This window comes from Typopeltis vanoorti, chromosome 15 (assembly GCF_054136105.1).
Source record: "Typopeltis vanoorti isolate ZY-2024b chromosome 15, IOZ_Tvanoo_1.0, whole genome shotgun sequence".
NCBI lineage: Eukaryota > Metazoa > Arthropoda > Arachnida > Uropygi > Thelyphonidae > Typopeltis > Typopeltis vanoorti.
The window spans coordinates 8,403,228-8,428,378 of NC_143563.1; the positions used below are offsets into that span (position 1 = coordinate 8,403,228).

A 25,151-nucleotide genomic window follows, 5' to 3' on the forward strand; every position below is an offset into this window, starting at 1 on the left:
TTTTGTGTTGAATACTATGGCTACTCCTTCTTTTCCTTGATTGTCATTGCCTGAATATAACATTTTGTATTTATTGCTCAGAAAGATCTCACCAATTTTGGTCTTTTTTGTTTCAGTCACCCCTATTATGTCGATCTGGTACTTATCTAATTCCTCAGCTAGCTCCATTTCTTTGCCATTCAGGCTTCTTACATTGATAGTACCAATCTTTAACTCTGTTGATGTTGATTTGGGTTTGTTTTTAGATTTGTTCCAGTAGCTGACTTTTCGCTGTTCGCCCTGGTTCCCTGGCGAAAACAACGGGGGCCTTGTTTAACGGGGCGACGCCCCAGCCAGCATGAAATTTTGTCATGTCGTACCATCATTTTTTATTTTGGTTTAACCAATAAGAATACAATTTGGTCGGCTAAATCCCAAATTGCCAGCCCATCCTCGTTCGTTCAGTATCAAAGTAGATACCCAACAGGGTGCACCACATGAAGGTGAGGATTGAACATTAGGTCAGAAGCATGGTCGGTTCTCCGCATTCCTTTAAAGGCTATGTGGAGGTATCCTCTCAGTTATACAGCTTTGACCCTTAAGCACCCCACAGATGGAAATCAATATTAGATTACTTTATCCTAAATGAAAAGACGTTAGAGTTCACAGAGGATATGAAATTAGCAATGACCACTTCCTCGTTAAAATAAAATTAAGATTACCACCTAAATGGCTACAAATAACAAGAACAGAAAGAAAATTTAAAACATTGTTTATAAAACTAGATTATTAAATGACATGAGTATACACTGGCTATATGAATAACCAATATTTAGATAAAATAAAACGAAATGAAGAAATTGAATGGCTTAATATAAAAACAATACTAAATGCAGCAGAAAATGAAGGCTTATGAAATACCAAAAAAATTCAATAAAAAGAAAAAAACTGAAGATATGGGACGATACAATCAAAGAAATAATGAAAATGAAAAAAGAAGCATATCATAAATGGTTAAGCAGTAAAAGATTAGTAGATGAAGTAGAATATAAAAGAATAACAGCCATAGCTAAAAGAGAACTCAGAAAATGATATAGAGAATCATGGAACAAATTTGTTTCTAATTTAGAACATGATTTATATGAAATAAGACCCAATGTATATAAGATTTTGAAACATTTAAGAACAGTTACTAAAGAAAGCATAAAAATAAACACCAAATTGAATAGAAAAATTTCTTCATTTCCATACAGAATTGTAGACAGATAAATATTTTAAAAAAAGATAACTGGCAAACATTTGATGAAAATGAAAAGGAAATAACTAAAGAAGAATTAGAAATGCATGAAAGAAACAAGAAATGGGAAATCACCTGGAGAGGATGGGTTAGGTTCAGAATTGTATAAGTATGCAGGAATAATGTTCAAAGAAAGACTCGTGTTATTTTAAAATAAAATCTATTCAACAAGTAACTCACCAATAGAATGGAAAAAAACAATTGTGATCCTATCTTTAAAGAAAGTAGTAGAGATGACCTTAAAAATTATAGAGGTATAAGTATTCTAAATTCCTGTTATCAAATAAATAGCAACTAATAGAATATTCTGAAAACTTTAGAGATGAATGTAAGGCAAATCAGGGTAAGAGTGAGAGAAAGTTTTGGGAATGAATGCTAGTTATGAGGATCGCTTGAGGAAATGTGGACTGCAGAGTTTGGTGATTAGAAGAGGAGAGAATAGAAGCAGAAGGAGAAAGAGAATGAGAGAGGTTTGGGAATGATAGAAGAGGAGAGAATGGTGGGAACAGTAGAAGAGAGGGAATGAGAGAGAGAGAGAGAGAGAGAGGTATGGGAATGGTAGAAGAGAGGGAATGAGAGAGAGAGAGAGAGAGAGAGGTATGGGAATGGTAGAAGAGAGGGAATGAGAGAGAGAGAGAGAGAGAGAGAGAGAGGTATGGGAGTGGTAGAAGAGAGGGAATGAGAGAGTTATGTGAATGATAGAAGAGGAGAGAATATGATAAGTGGAAGACAGGGAATGAGAGAGAGAGAGAGACATGAGAATGATAGAAGAGGAGAGAATAGGAACAGTGGAAGAGAGGGAATGAGAGAGAGTTATGGGAATGATAGAAGAGGAGAGAATGGAAACAGTAGAAGAGAGGGAATGAGAAGAATGCGAGGGAGCACTGGAACCAGGGATAGAGTGATGTCAGGAAGGCAGGCAACTAGGGGAACACAGAGAGAAAGTGTTAGAAGAGAGAGAGTGAGGGATGCATGGGAGCAATTGAGGAACAGGGTGGTAAGAGGTGTAATGTATGGGTACTCACTGATGTGTGGTGTGCAAGATAGGATGTGTGAGGCATGTTTGCCTGGAGGAATGATAGAAAGTGGCTATGGCAATTAAAGAGGGGTGGATGAGATGATTGTGATGGTAGGAACAAATGACTTGAGAGGTAATGTAAATTGGTCAGTGAGAGATATGAGATTCTTGCTTGAGGTTGTACGAAAGAAGACGCAGAGAGGAAAGATAGTGTGCGTGTTGTCTAGGTATGATAGTGACAAACTGAGCAGAAGAGCAGTAATATTGAATAACATAACTAGAATGTGTCAGAAGAGAGGATTGGAATATGTGGATGCTTAGAGGGTGTTTGAGGACAAGCGAGAGACCACTTGCATTTGAATGAGGAAGGACGTAGGCATCTGGAGAGATTGCTGTCCTGAAAATATCTTCAGGACTGAGGTAAGGTGGTACATCCCTTGGCATCTCATAGCAAATGTGGACCAAGCTCTCATCACTCCTTGTCTCAGTATCTCCCATAATGCAAAGCACATCTCCTTGCGGACATGTATCATGTATACTGCTATGCATTAAGGGAAGGGCCACTACCCAGACCAATTTCGACCTTTATTGAGGTGTCGTCAGACCCAAGCATTGCCAAGGGACGTACCACCTTACCTCAGTCCTGAAGATATTTTCAGGCACAAACTTTGTTTGCTTACACTTGGATAAAGGATTAAACTAAATTTAATAAGATAGTGCCATTAAGTAAGATAGTGCCATTGCATAAGGGCGGTAGTAGACTGGAAGTGTCTAATTATAGGCCAGTTTGTGTATCATCAGTAGTTAAGATTTTGGAGAAATTGGTTAGAGACAGTATACAGCATTGGGCAGATGAGGATAATGTTATCTGTGAGAGTTAACATGGATTTGTGAAGGGATGCACTTGTTTTAGTAATATGGCAGCCTTTTATAATAAAGTTACAAGAGCAGTAGATCAGGGAAAGGCATATATTGCCATTTTCTTGGATTTAGCGAAGGCATTTGACAGGGTGCCACATGATAAGCTGATATTTAAGTTGCAGCACATGGGTTTGGATATTGGGTTGGTCAACTGGATTCAGGATTGGCTGTCCAATAGGTATCAGAGAGTTGTGTATGGTGGGGCAGTTTCAAGGGGGCAGAGGGTTACAAGTGGGTTCCTACAGGGCTCGGTACTGGGACCTATGTTGTTTAACCTTTATATTGATGACATTGTTAGTGGATTGCACGGAGATATTCAGTTGTTTGCGGATGATGTGAAACTGGGAAGGGTTATTAGTAATAGTGCAGATGTGGTAGCCCTGCAAGAGGATTTCAGTAAGCTAGACAGATGGGCAAATGCATGGGGTGTCTGTTTAATGCAGCAAAATGTAAGGTCTTGAGGTTAGGGACACATCGATGGGAGGATGCATACTCGATTGGAGGAGCTATACTGGTGGAAGTAGGGGAGATGAGATCTGGGGTTGATGATTGACAGAAACCTGAAATTCAGGGAACATATTGCAAAGGTGGTGAAGGTGACACAGAGGATTGCTGCAGTAATGAGAAGGACGCTGACTTGTAGAGATAAAAGAGTTATCATTCTGTTGTATAAGACCCTGATCAGATCACACTGACTATTTTTCTTAGATTTGGTCCCCAGGATTTGAAGGGGATAAATTAACTGTGGAAAGGGTACAAAGGCGGATAACAAAGATGGTTTCAGGACTGTACAATGTTAGTTATGAGGATCGGCGGATAGAAGGAGAGGTGATATGATTGAGACTTTTAAACTGTTGAGAGGTGGTTACAGTGTTGACACTGAAGTTACGAAAGAAAACTGTGAGCAAGAGGGTGAGGAGTGCTTTCTTTGCATGGAGGGTGGTTGAACTGTGGAATGCATTGCCTGATAGAGTGGTGAGAGCGAGAATGGTCAATGAGTTTAAGGAGTGGTATCATAGACTTTGTGTTTTCTGGGAAGGACCTCCTGCGATGAGTCTTTTGACTCTTTGGAGGCCTAAATAATAATAATACTAATAATAAGTACAGAATGGATTTAGAAAGGACTATCCTGTATAGATCTGGCCTTTTGCCTAAAATTGATAATAGAGAAAAGAAGAGAATACAATTTAGAAACACATATTACATTTATTAACTTTGAGAAAGCATTCGACAAAGTTAAAAGAAGCATTTTATTTAACATATTAAAAGAAAGACAAATACCAAATAATATTCTTTCAAATTTGTATTTGAAAATAATGAAATAATAAGATTAAATTATGAACTATCATGTACGAGAGAGATAAACCAAGGAGTCTGACAGGGATGTCTCCTTTCAGCAACTCTTAATATTTATCTAAATGAAATAATAATAAAATGGAATAAAAATTTCCATCAAGGTATTAAACTTTCTCCTACTCTGATGAACTTAAACACTGATGACCAAATAATAATTACAAATTCTGAAGGTAACTTACAGAAAGATATTTTAAATTTAAATGGAATAGCCAAAGATTATGGAATAACATCAACAGAAAAATCAAAAACGATGGCCTTTGAAGGACGAGATCCATTAAGAACTAGAATAGTAATAGATAACAAGATTTTAGAACAGGTGAATTCATTTAACTACCTAGGATGTATGATCACATATGAAAATGAAAAAGATATAAACCTAAAAATTGCAAAATATTTAAAAATAACTGGTGTAATTAACTCTATATTTAAACAAAATCTAGTACAAAAACAAACCAGACTAAAAGTATACAATACATTAGCCCTACCAGTCCTATTGTATGGAAGTGAAATCTATACAATAAAACAAAAAGACAAAGATTAATAACAGCTGAAATGAAGTTTCCGAGAAAAACTGCAAAGTATACTCTATTTGATTACAAAAGAAATGAAGAAATTATGAAAGAATTAAACCAGGAATCAATAATAGAAAAAATTAAAAAATATAAACATAAATAGATGGAACACATGGAAAGAATGAAAACAGAAAGATTACCAAAACAAGCTTTAAATTAAACCATTAGGAAAAAGAAAACCAGGACATCCTCTTAAGAGATTCAATGATGACTTCTAAGGCTGCAACAGGCCACTCTAGGCCTAAATCGTTGACAAGCATGATGATGATGATGATTACATCTATTTCTAATTAATGAAATAATGAGCCAAAAGGCTTCACTTCAGCGATGTAAAAATTATTTAAATTAAGGGGATATTTAATCCCACATTATTTCAAAGCCGAATAAGAAACTAAGATAAAAATCAGAGTTACATGCCGAACATGGCAAGCTATAAAAGTTCAGCGAGTCCAAGTGTAAGCAAACATCTGGGGTAGTACAATACCGGGCAACTTGGTAGTACAACCGGGGATGTATGTTGTTTTACATTAAGGAAGATAAGTCACTATCCAGACCGGTTTCAACCTTTATTGAGGTCTCATCAGTGAGTAGGTAGACCAATAAATACCAAGATTGTAGTGATAATAGCTTTAATACTTTACAGTACGAGTTGTTAAAGAGGTGCACAAACATCTCCTAGGGGATGAGTTTTACATTAGGGTTGATACTAAGAATAGTGATCCTAGCTTTATCCACCTTTACTACGAGTTGCCCGGTATTGTACTAACCCAGGTATTTGCTTATGCTTGGACTCGCCGAACTTTTATAGCTTGCTATATTTGGTATGAAACTCTTTGATTTCTATCTTAGAGTTTCTTATTCGACTTTGAAATAATGTGAGATTAAATATCCCCTTAATTTAAATAGTATCTATTTATATTTATACACTGCTTGGAAAGAAGTCAATGGACACCCCTGTGGGCAAGGTGCATCATGCTATGTAACGAGCCACATGTTTGTAGCCAGTATAAATTTGAGGAATATGATGGTCCCAAGTCGGTGTACGGGTGAAATGGCTATGAGAAGGGAACTGACAGAATTTGAAAGCGGCTTATTAGTGTCATTAGGATAATGCTGTAACTATGCGATTTGTGAATGTGAACATCACTACACTTGACTGGTGAGGTCACAGGCCGTCTGACGCACAACAGGCTAGGATCTCATTACATGCCTACAGGAAGAATAGCCCAAAATTGCCATTGATCACTATTGTACGCTTGTTGTAAATGTGTCCCATAGGATTGCTGCAGTCGTTGCAGCGAAAGGAGAACCTGCATGTTATTAAATTGGGTGCCATATCTGTTTGTTCCTCACATTATGGTGTCCATTTATTTCTTTTCAAGCAGTGCATATCTTATTCTTCCAACATCTTTACATCTTAATTGGGTGTATATTTGTAATATTATTCTAAGCCTATTTTCACAGCTCATGAATTAACTTAGGGTTAATTCATGTTGTCAAATTATATGCTTGAGAATTTTACATATGGAAAATGCTTTTTAATACTATTATTTAAAAATATTATCAGCAAAGACAAGTCAAAGATTGGATCACGTAACTGAGTGCATTGTGAAAAGTCAGTTTGGCTCCACAGCTCTACTACTTCCTTGTTTTTGTGAATTTTATTATTTGTCTTTCCTGTTAAATTGTGTGTGGATAATTTTATAAATTCACCCTTCATATTGGGAACAACAGACAAAAGAATACACAAATGAAGTTGTGATAAACTGTGTTATGGGATACATTTTAAGCCAACATTAAAGGAGAGCATATTTTTGTATAATAGGATGAGTAAAATTTTCATGTGGCTAATAGATTTAAGTTGTATTTCTGGAGACTTGCTTATGAGGATATAAGCTGAAACCAAAAGTTATATCCTCAGAAGCTCTCTGGTAAAATTGGTTCTCATCAGAGACCTGGAAGAACCAAAAGTTCAAGATGCACAGTTTCTAGACACTTGTGAGTGCCCTAAAAAGGTAAGAAGACAGCACTCCCAGATGGTGTGTGTGTGTGTGTGTGCGTGCGCGCGTGCGTGCATGCATGCTCTAATTTCTCGTTGTGTCCAGGATATTGTTGTTGACATTGGACCCTGAAGTGAGGTATTGATAAGAAATGGCTACTTTCTAGTCAAAGGTCATTGCATGCTACCATAATTACTCAAAGTTGGCCATTCCTGATGTGAAACATCACACTTCTGTAGCTGTACTTTACCTGGTAGAAAGTTGCTGCAGTTGATCTTTGGGCACACCTTCTCAGGAGCATGCTTATATAATGCTAGCATGAGCCACCATATCACATTATCTTAGTGTTTTTGGACATTTTGGTATGAGAGGCCCTTTGCCAAGGACTGCACCACCCCCACCACTACTGATTGCAGAGTTCTACTGTTGGTGTGGCACTGCCATCAGAAGTGGTGTCAGTGTTATTGATCATTTGTTGTCAGGTTACTCAGCTTATCTTGCAGTTGTCCATCATGAAATAACACAAAGAGATAATAGATTTGATAGAGTAATAAGGATGCATCATATTACTATATTACTACCATATTATTATTATTATTAGAGATCTCCAGGGAGTCAGGAACTCATCGAGGGAGGCCATACTATTCATACCAGCTGGCATACCTGTTCTTGAATTCATTCACACTACTTGCACACATAACATCCAAAGGCAGTCTGTTCCAATCATGCACTATTCTATGAAAGAAAAAAAAGTGTAGTCCTAACCCCTTTCTTTACAGCATTCATTCTCAACTTCCATGGATGCCCTCCCGTCCTTTTCCCTACCTTCCATCAAGTGAAAAATTTTATATACTGAAATTCTGTATAACCCTTTCAGAAGTTGTAAGTCTCAATCATGTCACCTCTCCTTCTCCTGTTTGCTAGTGTCTGCAGCCTACAAATTCTCGATCTATCTTCATAATCTATATTCCACAATCCTGATATTATTTTTGACACACTCCTTTGCACTCTCTCCACCGTATCAGAATCATGATGGAGACTAGACCTGTGTACAGTAGTCGAAGTGATGTCTTATCAAGGCCTTGTAAAGAGGCAAAATGATTTCCTTACAAGGTTTGTTTCAGCATTGGCATTATTCTCTGAGTTGTATTTAAATTTTTTGCCGGATGACTCTTGAACTTCAACTTTCTGTCTACTAGAACTTCAAGATCCTTAGCCGCATCAGTTTTTTTCAAGCATAATCCCACCAATATAATATGACATTGCATATCTAATCACACCAAAGTGCATGACTTTAGATTTAGTAACATTGAAATGACAGCCATTTTCACATGCCCACAATTCCTGATATGCAGTACTTGCAGAATGATTTGAATAGGCTGGAATTTGGGCATGTGAAAATGGCTGTCATTTCAATGTTAATAAATCTAAAGTCATGCACTATGGTGTGATTAGATATCCAATGTCATATTATATTGGTGGGATTATGCTTGAAAAAAACTGATGTGGCTAAGGATAATCTTGGAGTTCTAGGAGACAGTAAGTTGAAGTTCAAGAGTCATCCGGCAAAAAATGTAAATACAACTCAGAGAATAATGCCAATGCTAAAACAAACCTTGTAAGAAAATCATGTTGCCTCTTTACAAGGCCTTGATAAGACCTCACTTGGACTACTGCACATAGGTCTAGTCTCCATCATGATTCTGATACCGTGGAGAGAGTGCAAAGGAGAATATCGAAAATAATATCAGGATTGTGGAATGTAGATTATGAAGATAGATCGAGAATTTGTTGGCTGCAGACACTAGCAAACAGGAGAAAGAGAGGTGATATGATTGAGACTTACAACTTCTGAAAGGGTTATACACAATTTCAGTAGATAAAATTTTTCATTTGATGGAAGGTGGGGAAAGGACGAGAGGGCATCCATAGAAGTTGAGAATGAATGCTGTTGTTGGATCCTACTTCTTCTTAATCTGTACTTTGGATCCGACATAATTACTATTACGATGTTCTTAACTAATCGATAAGTTGTGAGTTGATTTCTAATTCAAATATAGAGAAAATTTATATTTAAAAACTGCGCCACTCTATATCTGAATTAGTTCAAGAATTGAAGAAAAATCAACCTTCAACTATTTCTCCTTAAAATATATACTGGCCGAGTATATTTGACTTACTTAATTTACCCGCTTTGGATCAAATATTTTATGAATGGTGCAGTGAAAGAGATTCAGGCAAAATACAACCTTAGACAAACAAAAACAAACATTTAATTTTAAAATCACAAATTTTACACTTAACTTCAAATCACTGATTAAGTTATTATAAACACTTCAGCCTTTCTGGCAATACAGTCATGCAAACTCAGACAATGGTAAATTTGTTATCTCTAATACAGTCTTCTCACAGTTCCATAAGTTCCAAAATACAATAAAATTTGCAGTAACATCTCTTCACAAACAAACACTTTTAATTTGATACTTTTGCTAATTCTCCACAATAGTTAGTGTGTTAGTATCAGGGAATTCTAAGATGAAACTCACACACTTCTCTGTACTGTAATATTAAGGTTGGAATAATCTTACCGTTAATCTTCTTCCTTCATCAACATACACACAAACACTTTTTATAACTGTAAACACTTTTAACAATAAACAGCACTCATTAAAATAAATCTTCTAGCATTAACTGAATTAATTTATGGGCACAATACATATAATCAGATGTTCTTGTATGAAGCACTACTGATTACTCTTGAATTAGGGCAATACACAATAATTCTTTAACTTGGGATTTTATATGTACAGATGTTCATTCCTCCGGCATTCAAATAATTCTTTAGGCACTATAATTCTAAACACCGCTATCATTAAACACAACCCTGTTGCCTCTATTTATTCTCTAGTTCTTACTATGCTTCACGTTTCAGTGTGTCCTTGAAAGGTTGGCCCTGAAAATAAATCTCAACTACAGTATCGCTAGTCATTCAGTAGTCACTCAGCTATCTTCCGTTGCTTTATTTGTTATTCAGAAACTTATTAGCTAACTGCTTCTCAACTTGTAGACTTTATTTAGTTGCTCGAGTGACTTGCCGACTCTCTATTATCGCACTGTGATTGCCGAATGCCCAATTCCAACCTAATGCCAATCCTTCTCTCTCTAATAAATCTCTAATGCTCTAATCTCCTAATTCTTAATTAATCAATCCTGCGTTCGTCGCTTATATATCTGTTTTTCCCCCTCAATTGCTCACGTCATTTCTTTCTAAAACTCTTTTCAATAAACCTCACGTGGTGTTCCAAAACGTGCTTGCTCACTTACATACGTTTCCATGACAACAAAACAAAATATAATAAAATTGAGCTATTACATAACGTTAAACTTTACAAACAGGAATAAATAGAGAATATTTACATTTCAAATAATGCGCAGTTAAATTATCAAATACAAGTTCTTATAATATTAACATAACAATAAATAAAATAACTTATTAATATTTAATACAGTCTTTTCATTATTCATACATATCTTTGATTAAATAATTAAATATTAGACAAAATTAAGGTAGTTATATGAATATTAAATTTTAAAATAAGTTGTTTACATTAAATAATATTTACAAGTCTAGCCTATGTGATGGGAGATCATGTTGGATTCTGAAGCAAATAATTACTCCAATCTCTATATAATCAGAATCCAACACTGTAAAGAAAGGGGTTAGGACTACACTTTTTTTCTCTCATAGAATAGTGCATGATTGGAACAGACTGCCTTTGGATGTTATGTGTGCAAGTAGTGTGAATGAATTCAAGAACAGGTATGCCAGCTGGTGTGAATAGTATGGCCTCCCTCAATGAGTTCCTGACTCCCTGGAGATCTCTAATAATAATAATAATAATATGGTAGTAATATAGTAATATGATGCATCCTTATTACTCTATCAAATCTATTATCTCTTTGTGTTATTTCATGATGGACAACTGCAAGATAAGCTGAGTAACCTGACAACAAATGATCAATAACACTGACACCACTTCTGATGGCAGTGCCACACCAACAGTAGAACTCTGCAATCAGTAGTGGTGGGGGTGGTGCAGTCCTTGGCAAAGGGCCTCTCATACCAAAATGTCCAAAAACACTAAGATAATGTGATATGGTGGCTCATGCTAGCATTATATATAAGCATGCTCCTAAGAAGGTGTGCCCAAAGATCAACTGCAGCAACTTTCTACCAGGTAAAGTACAGCTACAGAAGTGATGTTTCACATTAGGAATGGCCAACTTTGAGTAATTATGGTAGCATGCAATGGCCCTTGACTAGAAAGTAGCCATTTATTATCAATACCTCACTTCAGGGTCCAATGTCAACATCAATATCCTGTACACTACGAGAAATTAGTGCACACACACACACACCATCTGTGAGTGCTGTCTTCATACTTTTTTTTAGGTCACTCGCAAGTGTCTAGAAACTGTTCATCTGAACTTTTGGTTCTTCCAGGTCTCTAATGAGAACCAATTTTACCAGAGAGCTTCTTAACTTTTGGTTTCAGCTTATATCCTCATAAGCAAGTCTCCAGAAATACAACTTAAATCTATTACCCACATAAAAATTTTACTCATCCGATTATACAACAATATGCTCTCCTTTAATGTTGGCTTAAAATGTATCCCATAACACAGTTCATTGCAACTTCGTTTGTGTATTCTTTTCTGTTGTTCCCAATATGAAGGGTGAATTTATAAAATTATCCATACACAATTTAACAGGAAAGACAAATAATAAAATTCACAGAAACAAGGAAGTAGTAGAGCTGTGGAGCCAAACTGACTTTTCACAATGCACTCAGTTACGTGATCCAATCTTTGACTTGTCTTTGCTGATAATATTTTTAAATAATAGTATTAAAAAGCATTTTCCATATGTAAAATTCTCAAGCATATAATTTGACACCATGAATTAAACCTAAGTTAATTCATATTGTGAGCTGTGAAAATAGGTTAGAATAATATTACAAATATACACCCAATTAAGATGTAAAGATGTTGGAAGAATAAGATATGCACTGCTTGAAAAGAAATAAATGGACACCATAATGTGAGGAACAAACAGATATGGCACCCAATTTAATAACATGCAGGTTCTCCTTTTGCTGCAATGACTGCAGCAATCCTATGGGACACACTTACAACAAGCATACAATAGTAATCAATGGCAATTTTGGGCTATTCTTCCTGTAGGCATATGAAGATGAGGTTCCAAAGGAGATAACCAGAGAACTGAATGGAACATTTCGCAGTTTAGAATCGCTTAGGCAGCAAGTAATGGATATGGATACAGATGTTAATCGAAGAGTGCTTGTTTGCCGATGTCTAGAGAGTCATTTTGCTTGTTATCATAGAATTTATGCTGATAAGAAAAAAACAAACTGTTCAACAGCTATTGATAACTTTTTTGATAAAAAAAAAAAAAAAAAAAAAAAATTGTAGTTACTAATGTAGGTACGAGCATTTATTAAACATTTACTTTGCATTCATTTTTCATCTTTCCTAAAAGTGTACCATATAAAATGAATTATGAATACAGTATTCAATCATGGACGAATTGTAATTTTTACTTGATTATTATATTTGATTGACACAATTTTGATATACGCGGTAACATCGAGGAATTAATTAATCATGTTAATCAAGGGATACCTGTATGTATGTGTGTGTATATATATGTACTGACTATAACTGAGACTAGACTAACAATTAAATTTATTCAAAACGCAACATGTTTCATCGGATTGTCCGACTTCTTGAGGCATGGGAACATAGAAAGCAAGTAAACACTATAAGAAACATCGTATCACTATAAAACGACTATTACAAAATCAGTTAGCTTTGAAGTGTAGCTACATTCCGTGTTGAAGTTCTATTGTTAAGTAACTGCGTGCGTCTGATTTCGCGTGTGCCAATATCGGATAGCATAGCTGAAGGAGTCCGGTAGATTATAGCTGAGGTTATTATTTATGTGATGAGGGTCCATAACAATTTCCTTAGACTCGGCTATGCGTCGCTCCACCTCGTCACGGCATATATGAAGGTTTGAGGTTGTTGTCCAGTTTATCTCATGTTGACGGCCTTCATCATTTGTGTTTACTGAAAACAGTACATACATGGCTTGACAGGGCACTTTCTCTAGTTCTTTTGTAGGCAATGTCTCTCTGATGTTCTTCTAGAATTCAGAATATATATATATATATATATATATTCTGAATTCATTTTACTCGGTAGGAATATTATGAAGAAAGCTTTAATGACTGATACCGAGAGATAAAAGATGACATAATATATTTAAAACGATACTACTAGTACACTAGTTTCGTTGAATTAATCAACATCTTCAGGTATCACAATCAAGAAATATATAAAGAATTACAGAGACTTAAAATTGTAATAACAGAACAAGTATAAAAAGACAGTAGCGTGTTTGAAAACAAAATGCGAGCTTGAGTTCCAAACAAACGTATACTACGCGCTGTCGCGAGTGCGCCAATATTGAACAGAGGAAACATGCGTCAGAGAGATTAAAACTTAAGCCTGTTGTTAATATGAGAGGCATCTAGAGAAATTTCTCTAGATTCAACAATCTTTCTCTCGAGTTCATCATAGCACACATGGATGTTAGAAGTTTGAATCCAGTTCACAATGTGTTGGCGGCCTTCGTCTGAGTTAACTGAAAAGAGAACGTGGCTAGAGAGAGCGCTGGCTCTAGTCCTGTTATAGGAGATATCTCTACGGTGTTCTTCCAAACGTAGAAGGATGGATTTAGCAGTCTGGCCATAGTATGGCTTTCCACAATCACATAAAATCTTGTACACTCCTGGAAACTGAGTAGGACGATGTCTCTCTTTAGGTTTGCTAAGTATTGAACGAAGTTTTGGAAGCGTAGTAAAACAAGTTTTGAAGTTAAAACTTCTTGAGAATTTTTGCCAGTTTTGGTGAAAGAGAATGTAAGGCAAAGAAATGAAGGCTCTGGGGGGAGAGGAATCTTCAGAAGTAGTTGAGTGACTGGAGGAAAGAAATTTATCTATTTTCTTAGGAGAGAAACCATTATTAATAAAATTTTTTTTTAAGAAAAAGGAGTTCATTTTCAATTTTTGTTTCTTCTGTAAATAATGATTTGGCTCAGTGAGCTAAGGTGGAAATACCAAATTTTTGTGGGGGATAGTGATGGGAGGAAGCATGAAGGTATCTATCAGTATGAGTAGGCTTTCTAAAAATTGAGATTTTGATACTCTCAGCACATCTGGTAAGTTTCAGGTCTAAGAAGGGGAGGCAGTAATTTGATTCTAGTTCGAAGGCAAAAGAGATTTTTTCATGACACTTGTTTAGGTGGTCTGAAAATAAATTGAGGTTGTTGACACCATCTTCCCAGATGAGAAAAATATCATTGATATAGCGATACCAGAATTTTGGGTTTAAGGTGGAAGGAGTTAATAGTTTTTTCTTCAAAATCGTTGAGAAATATATCCGCGAGAATCGGAGAGAGAGCGGGCTGCCCATGGCCAGACCTGAGTTTTGTAAGTAGATTTTATTGTCATATTTGAAGTATCCTGACTTTATTCAATGGGAGAGAAGAGCAAAAAAGTTTTTTTTTTGATAATTTGTTCTTGAGAAGATCGAGGACTTCTTGAGCAGGTACATTTGTAAAGAGAGAAACAATATCGAAACTGGCCATTATATCTGTTTTTTTAAGTTTAACATCTTTGAATATATATATATATATATATATATATATATATATATATATATATATATATATATATATATGTTAAAAATACCAAGCTATTTTAAACCTGGTTTTACTCTATTTCCCAAGTAAGCAAACAGACACACAAGTCAAGTTTGAACCTGCAAGTGTTGCAAGTCTAGCTGATCCTGCACGTATTGCAAGACCAAGGCAACTCATGGTAAAAGTAGAATAAGCTCTGATCACTAATCTTAATATTTACCCTTAATGCAAAGCACATCTCCTGGAGGAGATGTATGATGCTTTATATTAAAGGCAAGGGGCCACTACCCAGACCGGTTTCGCCCTTTATTGAGATCTCATCAGTGGGAGCCAGGCTAGAAATACCAAGATTTTAGTAATACAGAGCTTATAAGTATTTTACCAGAGCAAGTTACCATAAGGTGTTTTAACCTTATTAAATAAAAATCTCATGAGGAGATATAAATGTAGAAAGTATTTTACCTTGGGTATAATAAATGTTAAAAATACCAAGCTATTTTAAACCTGGTTTTACTCCATTTCCCACGTCTTGCACTACATGCAGGATCAGCTAGACTTGCAACACTTGCAGGTTCAAACTTGCCGTGTGTCTGTTTCCTTACTTGGGAAATGGAGTAAAACCAGGTTTAAAATAGCTTGGTATTTTTAACATTTATTATATCCAAGGTAAAATACTTTCTACATATATATATATATATATATATTATTCTATCTGGTTCTTTAATTGTGGAATAATTCTGGCAAAAACATTCTTAGCATGTCCTCTCTCCATACAAGCCTATTTCACAATATTTATATCCCTTCATTCCTATTTCTGACAGTATATTTTCCTCAGACAACTAAATTTCACTTACACTAATTATCTTTGGGCATACTGACTCAGTCAGTGCAACAAACTCAGCTGCCTTATTTTGAATACCCTTTCTTTTCCTTTTTTACCACCTCAGTCACCACTGATTTTGATGTCTGTTGTTTTCTTCTATGCAAAGCATCAGTTATTTGTCTCAGTCTTCCACCTCGAAAAGATAAGATGTTTTGTATACTTAGTTATTCACCATACTTCTTATGATTGAATCCTAATATAACATTATATGATTATCCTTTTACTTTTTATTCATAATACTAACTTTCTTCTTCTCATACTCATCAACCAGCCTCTTCTTTATATCTTCAATGTCATCTTACAGATGTTTCATTTCACTCTTTATTTTTATCAACTCTTGCTAAGCTCTTCCCCACCCCATTTCCTTTCTTATCATTACTAACACTTCCATTCACTTTCTGTTTACTACCAGTGATGCTAACTCCCATTTCAAAATGCTCTAACCTATCACTGCTTGTATGACATACATTAATACTTTATTTTTTGTTCACCCTAACAGTATACACAAATGTTTTACATTTTTTGATGCATACATAAATAATTCTTACAGTGCATCCACTGAGAAAAATCCAAGGCAAAACTCAATCTTCATGTCAAAACATTCCATGCCACAGACATGTACTTCCTTATGGATACCATTTTCAGAAAGTAAATACTTTCTGTAAAGTAAAAAATAACAAATACTGCTGAAGTATACTTGTATCCAGTATGAAAAAAAAAAGCACAATTGTAAGGGGGGGGGGAGTCACACTAAATTGTTTTAAACAGTTTTCTTAGCAAAGTCCAAATATACATTATTATACATGCTAATGGGAGGAAATTTAACGTCATTTAGTTTTGGTTTTGACTTCTCTTTAAAGACAAAATTTTAATATATTGTCATTATTTTGCTTTACCTGAACATGCAACTTTAAAGAATACGTAGATGTCAATTATTATTTGATGTATATTTTACTATCTTTGTGCCATTTGAATTATTTCATTGTAAAAACAAATTTCTTCCATAATTTGATATCATAATGTATCAATATCTTTTTCCCAGGCAGGAGAAAAGCTTCAAAATGTGAAGGTACACTATATTGACTATGGAAATCAAGAGATCATTACCCCAGAAATGTTATATCCCCTGGTTTCTGAATTTGGACAATTACCAGCATTTGCAATCTGCTGCTGTCTTGAATATATTGAACCTAAAACAGAGCTATCTGATGCTGCTGTGTCACTTTTCTCAAAGATTACTAGTCATGAGAAATGCCTCACTGCAGAGGTAGTAAATTCCACTTCACAGAAAGTGTTAGTATTTTTTATTTTGCATTTATTTTATCTTTTTACTATTTTATCAATGATTCATTGATAAAATGAATAGTTAACATCATTATGCAAACATTACTTAGTTAATAATTTAAAACCAATACTTCAAATGTAAATTTATGTTAGATCATTGCTACAAACTAAATCCTGTTAGTGTAAGGAGTGCAGAACCAGATTCTTGGAATTTGAACAGAATCAGTATTTAAAATTAGAAAATTTCATAATAGTCTTAGATATTTCCTTAAATCTCTATTTTACACTGTAGCCTGCATGGATTTTTTGCCTTGTGATCAAATATCATCAAACTGGTCATAAAACAAGCCTCTTTGTTGTAAAAATCAAATTTATTTTCAATCAGTGTTATATTTTAAATCCTATTTGTTTAGCTATGGAATGTTGCATTTCATCTGTATATTGATACCTTCTCTACATGAAAGAGGATAGTGACTGTTTGTTATTGGACATAAGTGAGTAGAGAGCATAGAAAATTTGAAGGTAGTTTTTAAATTGTAATTTACTGAGCATCTTTAAGTTTTTCTGTAGTATTTTCGTTGACATGTTGGCGTGAATTTTTAGCTTGTAGTTTTATTTTTTATTTATTTTTATTATATAAGATATAAAATGATCTTCATAGAATTTCTTTTCTAACATTCTTTGTAATTTTTACAAAGACTGATCCAAGATTTTTTTTCACTGGTACAGACTATGTTTGATGTCACCTATATCTAAGTATTTAAGCTTATTTTTCAGATGGATGATAGTGAGAATCCTCTTATGGTTATCTAGCAGTGTGATATATTTTCCTTATCTTATGAAAGATAAATTGTCTGAAGGGTTTTGTTGTACTTGCAAAGAGGTCAGCTGTCTTTTAAAAAAGTGCTAATTGTTTTATTGTCCTCATGAATTTTTGAAGAGCCACAATCAATTACTGAAAAGTTGCAACCACCTGAACCATCAGCTTCTTTTTAACAGTTTCTTTATAACAAGCAGTTTGTTTGTTAACAAAACTTGTTTGTTACAATAAAATTGAAAAGAAAAAAAAAAGGTGTCACTAGTAAACGTGGCAGTAGTGTTGAGTTATGCTAGAAAATGTGTTTTTAAATTAAAGTATAGTGTGGCTTTTTGTCTCAAATTGTGCTGCAATTGTGCTTCGGTTGGATAGATACAAGTGTCCTTCAGTGGTGCTATTGTTTGAAATTCTGTTGTATATATTGTGTTTTTGCTGCTGTTTCACTACTTCAGCGTCTAAAGATGGCGCCCAACAAGAGACATACGCCAGCTGCTCGGAGGACTTCTATACGAAAGTCTGGCTCTGTGTTGGATTTTTTGAAACGGATGTGTTGCGGAAACTGCTACATGTATGCGCTGAAGAATGTGAAGGATCTGTGGACTGTTTGGCTAAATGAGAGGAAAAAACATCTACGTATGTGAGAAGTGTCAGAATAGGCTGGAACGATTAGGAATGGAAGCAGATGTCGGGACCATAGCGGAAGAACTTCGGCAGGAGTTCATGAAAATGAAAAGTGACCTTCAATTTCTACAAGAGGAATTGGAAGTACTCAGTAAGGAGGTTCTGGAAATTAAAACTGAGTTAAATGTGTTGAATAGAGAAATTAGGACTATGGAGATTACTTTAGCTGAAGTAACTAGAACAGGATTAAGTATGGGAGAGTCTTAGGTGATTGATGAAGTAATAAATAGTATGGGAGTGATTGGGAGTCAACAGAATGAAAGCACAAGAGGTCTAGAAGAAACAATGTCATGAGAGTGAGGGAGTAAGTAAAAGAGCATTGAGTAATAAAACTGGGAGAGTCATGCTGAATAGCATAGAAAATGAGGCAATGAGCGATGCTTGTTTGGACTTGAATGAAGTTATGAGTGATAAAATATTTGGTGATTCTATGATTAAGGGTATGAAGAGCGGTATGCCTGAGGAGTGCTTGGCTGGTGGAACAATAGAGTGAGAGAGTGCTTTAGTAATAAAGAGAGAGGGCATGATGCAGAAAAGATGATAGTTATGGTGGGTACAAATGACCTGAGTGGTAGTATAAATTGGGTAGCAAAAAGATTTAAGAACGTTGTTAGATATCGTGAAGAAGAAAAGTGTCAATGGGAGGATAGTGTGTGTGTGTGTGTGCTGCCTCGTTTTGATAATTATGAGTTAAGTAGATGAGCGATGATAATGAATGATATGATTGCAAGAATGTGCAAAAAAAAAAAGGTCTGGAATTTGTTGATGTTTGGAGTGTGTTTGAAAGAAAAAGACAGCTGTATGCAAGAGATGAGTTGCATCTGAACATGGACGGTCATAAGCGATTGAAGAAGTTACTGTTTTCTGAACAAGTTGAAGTAATTGAGCAGGGAAACTAAAATTGAAACGGTTGAGTGTAAGAGGGAGAAACTTAAGCAGTGATTGTATATTTGTTGATCCTTATTTGCGGAATAAATTGCAGAATAGAGTGGATAAAAATTGGCATGGGACTACTGAAATTAGTGACATGTATATCAGTTCTAAAGCTGGTACAAGAACTAAAGGGAATCTGCAATTTTTTTATATACCAATGCAAGAAGCATTCGAAATAAGAGGGAAGAATTTTTCAGATTAGTCAGTGCAGTCTCACCAAAAGTTGTAGGCATTAGTGAAACTTGGCTGTCAGCAGAAGATGTTATAATGTTATGTTATTTTTGTTTATTTTTATTTATCAGTAACAGATCTTACTAAATCTCCAATTTAATCTTCAATTATCCTACTGTCTGCGCCATTGTAAAATTACGTTATGTTGATATATACCGTTACCTATCTACCTTATTTACTCATTTGTCTCTCTTATTTCTCTCTTAAGTCTCATTAATTCCTTACTCTTACAAATCTTATTATTTCTCTATCTGCTGGCCGCTATAAACGTATTGAATGATATTGCACCACACTGTTAACAAAGACACTGCTTCAGGCTAGAGCCAATCCCTTTGTTATAATTCTGGTATTAACCCTGTTTCTAATTTTGGAAAAATTTATTTAACGCTGCGCCATCCAAAATTATTAGACTAGAGAAGCTTCGTCGCCTGAGAGAAAACACTCAGAATGGCACAATATTCAATATTCGCACAATTACTATTCCAAGTTTCACCAAGAACTTATGTGTCTTAATTTTACTGCAGTCGTGGCTATCCCCAAAATTTTTTGTTTGCACAGGTTCTACTTAATGAGTGGTGCATTGTGAACATAGATCAGGCAGGTTATTAGGTTGACAAGAGAGAATTTATTCATAAAAAATTACGGTACAATTACAGATAATTACTTAACTAAATTAATTCAATCATGCACGTGTTACTTGGGCATTCTTAATCTTTCTCAACATGAAGCGTCTAATACTAAACACATTATGAATTCCTTCTAATTACTTAACATTCTTAGGTAATCATTTACCAAAATCTTGGTCTCAGGAACACTCTGACTATAACAAAACTATATATTTATTCAATCACAACACTTTGCAAACCCTCATACACAGAGCTATAACATTCTATATGTGGATCAGATGCTAAAGTCCTATTACATTTCGAAAGTCGAATAGCTTATCAGTTCCTATCTTTGTTACAATCTAATATTCCTGTATATACAAAAGATTTAAAAAGTTCTTACATTACCGGAGCATTAGGATCACTCTGGCTTTCTCTTTCGATCATCTGTTATATTCTTATGGCTCGTTGTTTCTTCCTCTGGCTTACTGCTTTCAGAAAAGACTGGCTAGCGAATACGTTCACGATTCACTTCCTTCGATGTAGGCGAAGCTGGTCTGTGGGGATCGGTCCACGTGATTCTGCATATCATCTCGGTCTACGCTGATTATACCGCTGTGCCGAGGCCTATGCTCGCGCTGAATCTCTGTCTGACCGCATAGCTGCCTATGGACATCGTCCTTCTCGACTGCACTTGAACTTCCTTCTCCGAGAACGATAGGAACAAGATGGAAAAAGCCCCGAGCTTGGCGTTGCCAAGCTCTGTATATTCATTGCTGTGATATTCTCCCTACTATGTTATTAGTTTTACCCGGCACCTAATTCTTCTGCACACCATGGCGTCGCTCCTCCTTGCATGTCCATGGGAAACTCCCGCGCACCTTTTAGACCTTGCGTACATGACTGCCTCCGGACATGTTTTTAATCCGCTTATCTCTTCTGTAACTTATCTAAACTTTGGCATACTAAATTTTTTTCACCTATTTTCAACCTCTGTTGTATTCACAAAGACACTTAATATTATATTACATAAGGAAATTTTTAAATCATGGATTTTATCATTATTTTACAATCAATTTCACCTTTACCAATATACAAGTATTTCTCCAAGAGTTTTGATACTTGTTAAATCTGAATGAAATGTAGTACAATAAATTTCTCTGTCATTCAAGATTTAATAATGTAATCACTGGAATTGAATGTGGTGGGTACAGTATTTTCAGGGAGGATAGAGAAGATAGAAAGAGGGGGGGGGGAGTGTAATGTTGATGATAGCTGATCAGTTGCAGCCAAAGAAAGTAGCATATCAAAATGATAGGCATGTGAATGATAGTTCATTTGTGGTGGTCTGGTGTGAAATAGTGAACAACTCAACCAAATATACAGTTGGTTGCTGCTATAGGCCAGGTGGTATGGGGGGGGGTATATTGAATTCATGCATCAGCAAATTAGTACAATGAGTGCAGGGTTAGTGATTATTATGGGGGATTTTAATTATGGTGATATCAATTGGAAGGAGGAAATATCACGTGGCAAAAAAGGAAAATGAGTTCATACATCTTCTATGAGATAATTACTTGAAACAGCACATAACTGAAGGGACACATGGTGTGAGAGTGCTAGACCTGGTCATTGGTTCAGAGGATATATGCATAAGTAAGGTGTCCTCGTTATCTCCAATTGGTGAGAGCAATCATGTGGTATTGATTGGGAGGTTGCAAAATTTGTGGATTTCTCTCATAAGAAGGGATATATATGGAACTACAGATGATGTAATTATAACAAGCTTCAGAGTGAGCTTACAGCCATCCCATGGCAGAACGTATTGCAGGGGAAAGATATTAGCAGTGCATGGGATAAAATCAGCAGGTATCTGAGGAAGGCAATATCAGAATATATTCCCATGGTCAGGAAGACAAACAAGGTAGGCGCATTAGATGGATGAGTAGTAGTATCAAGCTTGATCTGCAAAAAAAGAAAATGTTATGGAGAATTTACAAGAAGAAAGGCAATCAGTACACCTATGAGCAGTACAAGGCTCAAGCTAGGAAGGTTACCAGCATAGCAAGAAAAGCTAAATCAGATTATGAGAAGATCAAGGGTAATCCCAAAGAGTTCTTCCGCTATGTGGCAAGTAAAAGGAAGAATGACTTCAGAAGGATAACTTTAGTGGGTGCTGATGGTATTGAGGTGACAAATTCAGATATAATAGAGTAGTTACTGAGTGATCACTTTTCAAAAGTCTGTCACCCAAGTGAGGATATTTCTGTACCTGTATCAAAAACTAATGTGAGAATTGAAGTTAAGAAACCAGAGGTACTTAGTATCTTGTAAAATTTAACTGTAATTTCATTGTAAAACACTGCTGTAGGTTTAGATGGAATATCAGCGTGGGTGTTGCATGAATGCAAAGGAATTTTCAACACTGCTTACTTGGTTATTTAACTTAAGTTTGAACTCTGGTGTGGTGTATGTATGGTGTGGTGCACCTATGCATAAAGGTGGCTCTAAAACTGCGGTAGTTAATTACAGGCCAATCACCATCTTGGGAATGGTGGTAAAAGTATTGGAATAGTTGGTTAAAGACAAAATTCAACAATGGGTGGATCAGGATATGATACTCTATAGGGGCCAACATGGTTTTGTTAAAGGTTGATCCTGCCTTAGCAATTTATTAACTTTTTATAATAGAATGACATCTGAGTTGGACAAGAAGTACAATCTGAATTGTACCTCTGGATTTTGCTAAGGCTTTTGACAGGATACCCTATGGAATGCTGTTGCGCAGATTGGAGCAGATGGGGATGGATACTAAACTGGTGATATGGATAGGAGAATGGCTCATGGAGAGATACCAGAAAGTGGTGTATGGAGGAGCAGAGTCCTGGATGAGGCAGGTGACCAGTGGTGTGCCTCAAGGCTCTGTACTTGGGCCATTGTTTAATTTGTACATAAATGATATAGGAAATGGCTTAAAGGGAGATGTTTAGTTGTTTGCTGATGATGCAAAATTAGGTAGCGCAATAAAAAATCAAGCTGATGTTGAGTTTGCAGAATGATTTAAACAACCTGATGTTGAGTTTGCAGGATGATTTAAATAAGCTGGCAAAATAAGCAAAAGGTAATGGATGTCAGTTCAATGTGGAAAAGTGTCAAGTTATGCATTTTGGGATTAAAAGATTATCAGTTATGTACTACAGTGATGGAAATTTTTAATATGATATTGCCATTGATGCCATCTGTTCACACCGCTAATCTTTCTCAGGACTCTCATATCTGCAGTATCTAGTCTTTGGTCAAGTGTTTTACTTCTGACCCAGCTCTCAAATCCATAAGTTAAAACTGGTTTGAACACTCTCTTGTATACAGCTAATTTAGTGTTCCGACTAATTTCTCTCTTATTCCATATGAATTTATTCAATTGACTTCCTACCATACCAGCTTTGTTGATTCTGTTGTCTATTTCCATATTTAATTTACCATCTGTAGTAAAAATCGTGCCTAAGTAGCTGAAATGTTTTACTTGTTCCACAGGTTCCCCGTTCACAACACAATTGACATTTTCAACAATTCTACCTATTTTCATTGTCTTTGTCTTTTTAATGCTGACCTTCATACCATATCTATTACAACAGTTATTCAGTTTAGTCAGGGAATCTTGCAAACTTGTAGTGGATTTATTTAGAAGTGTAACATCGTCCACATACAGCAAAGAGCTGACATTAACATCTCCAATTCTGATATCATGTTTAATACCACTTTCCTTCATAATGTGATCCATATAGATAATGAATAACAGAGCAGATAATGTACATCCTTGTCTCACACCAGATTTAACATTAAACCATCTTCCTGTACTTCCTTCAATTCTAACTGCTGACTTACAGCTGAAATAAAGACTAAGTATTTCTTGATATAATGCCCCATTGACACCATATAACTGTAGCATATTGAATAGCTTCTCTCTTGGCACCTTGTCATATGCCTTTTCCAGATCGACAAAACTTAAATACAGATCTGTGTTATATTCCTATGCTTTCTCAACTATTTGTCGTAAAGTGAAGATCTGATCCTGACAGCCTCTATTTGGCCTGAATCCAGCTTGTTCTTCACCAAGCTTTTCTTCCACAATTCTTCTCAACCGTTTCTCAAGTATACTTGCATAGATCTTTCCCGGAACACTCAGTAGGGAAATTCTCTGTAATTCTCACATTCAGTTTTATTTCTCTTTTTATATATGAGTACTATGAGAACTCTACTCCAATCATCAGGAATTCATCCCTCTGTCCAGGCCTTCTGAACTATGCAGTGCAGCCACTGTAAGACTTTTATACCTCCACACTTCAGCATTTCTGGTCAGATATTATCTCCTGCTGCCTTTCCCCATTTCAAGCCTTTTATGACTTTTTCTACTTCAAGTATGGATATGTATTCCTGACTGTATTCCTGTTGAATGTTTTTTTCCACTGTGCTATCACTGCTTGTTTCATTTAGCAATTTTTCGAAGTAATTACTCCACACTTTAAGGATATCTTTTTCTCCTGTTTTCATGTATCCTTTTACAGCATTCTTTCTTCCATTTCTACTTCTTCAACAACCTCCAGAATATCTTACCACTTCCTTGATATTTATTTTCGATGTTCTTGGCAAAGTCCTCCCATGACTTTTGTTTAGCTCGTTTTACACAGTGTTTCACTTTCTTACATTTGTGTCTGTATTCTCTAAGAGCACAAGCTGACTTATTTGCCAGGAACTTTTGATATGCTTTCTTCTTTTCCTTCACTGCCT

The 25,151-nt window shown here is 35.6% G+C and overlaps 1 protein-coding gene across 2 annotated transcripts in view; it reads left to right on the forward strand.

The window, feature by feature from the left end:
• Positions 1 to 25,151, forward strand: part of LOC150098343 (uncharacterized) — a 554,092-nt gene that overhangs the window by 212,119 nt on the left and 316,822 nt on the right. For both annotated transcript variants that reach the window (XM_090404722.1, XM_090404723.1), the window contains one exon: positions 16,855 to 17,105. In XM_090404722.1, coding sequence (XP_090260848.1) covers positions 16,855 to 17,105 — 251 coding nt within the window. The remainder of the gene's footprint in view (positions 1 to 16,854; positions 17,106 to 25,151) is intronic.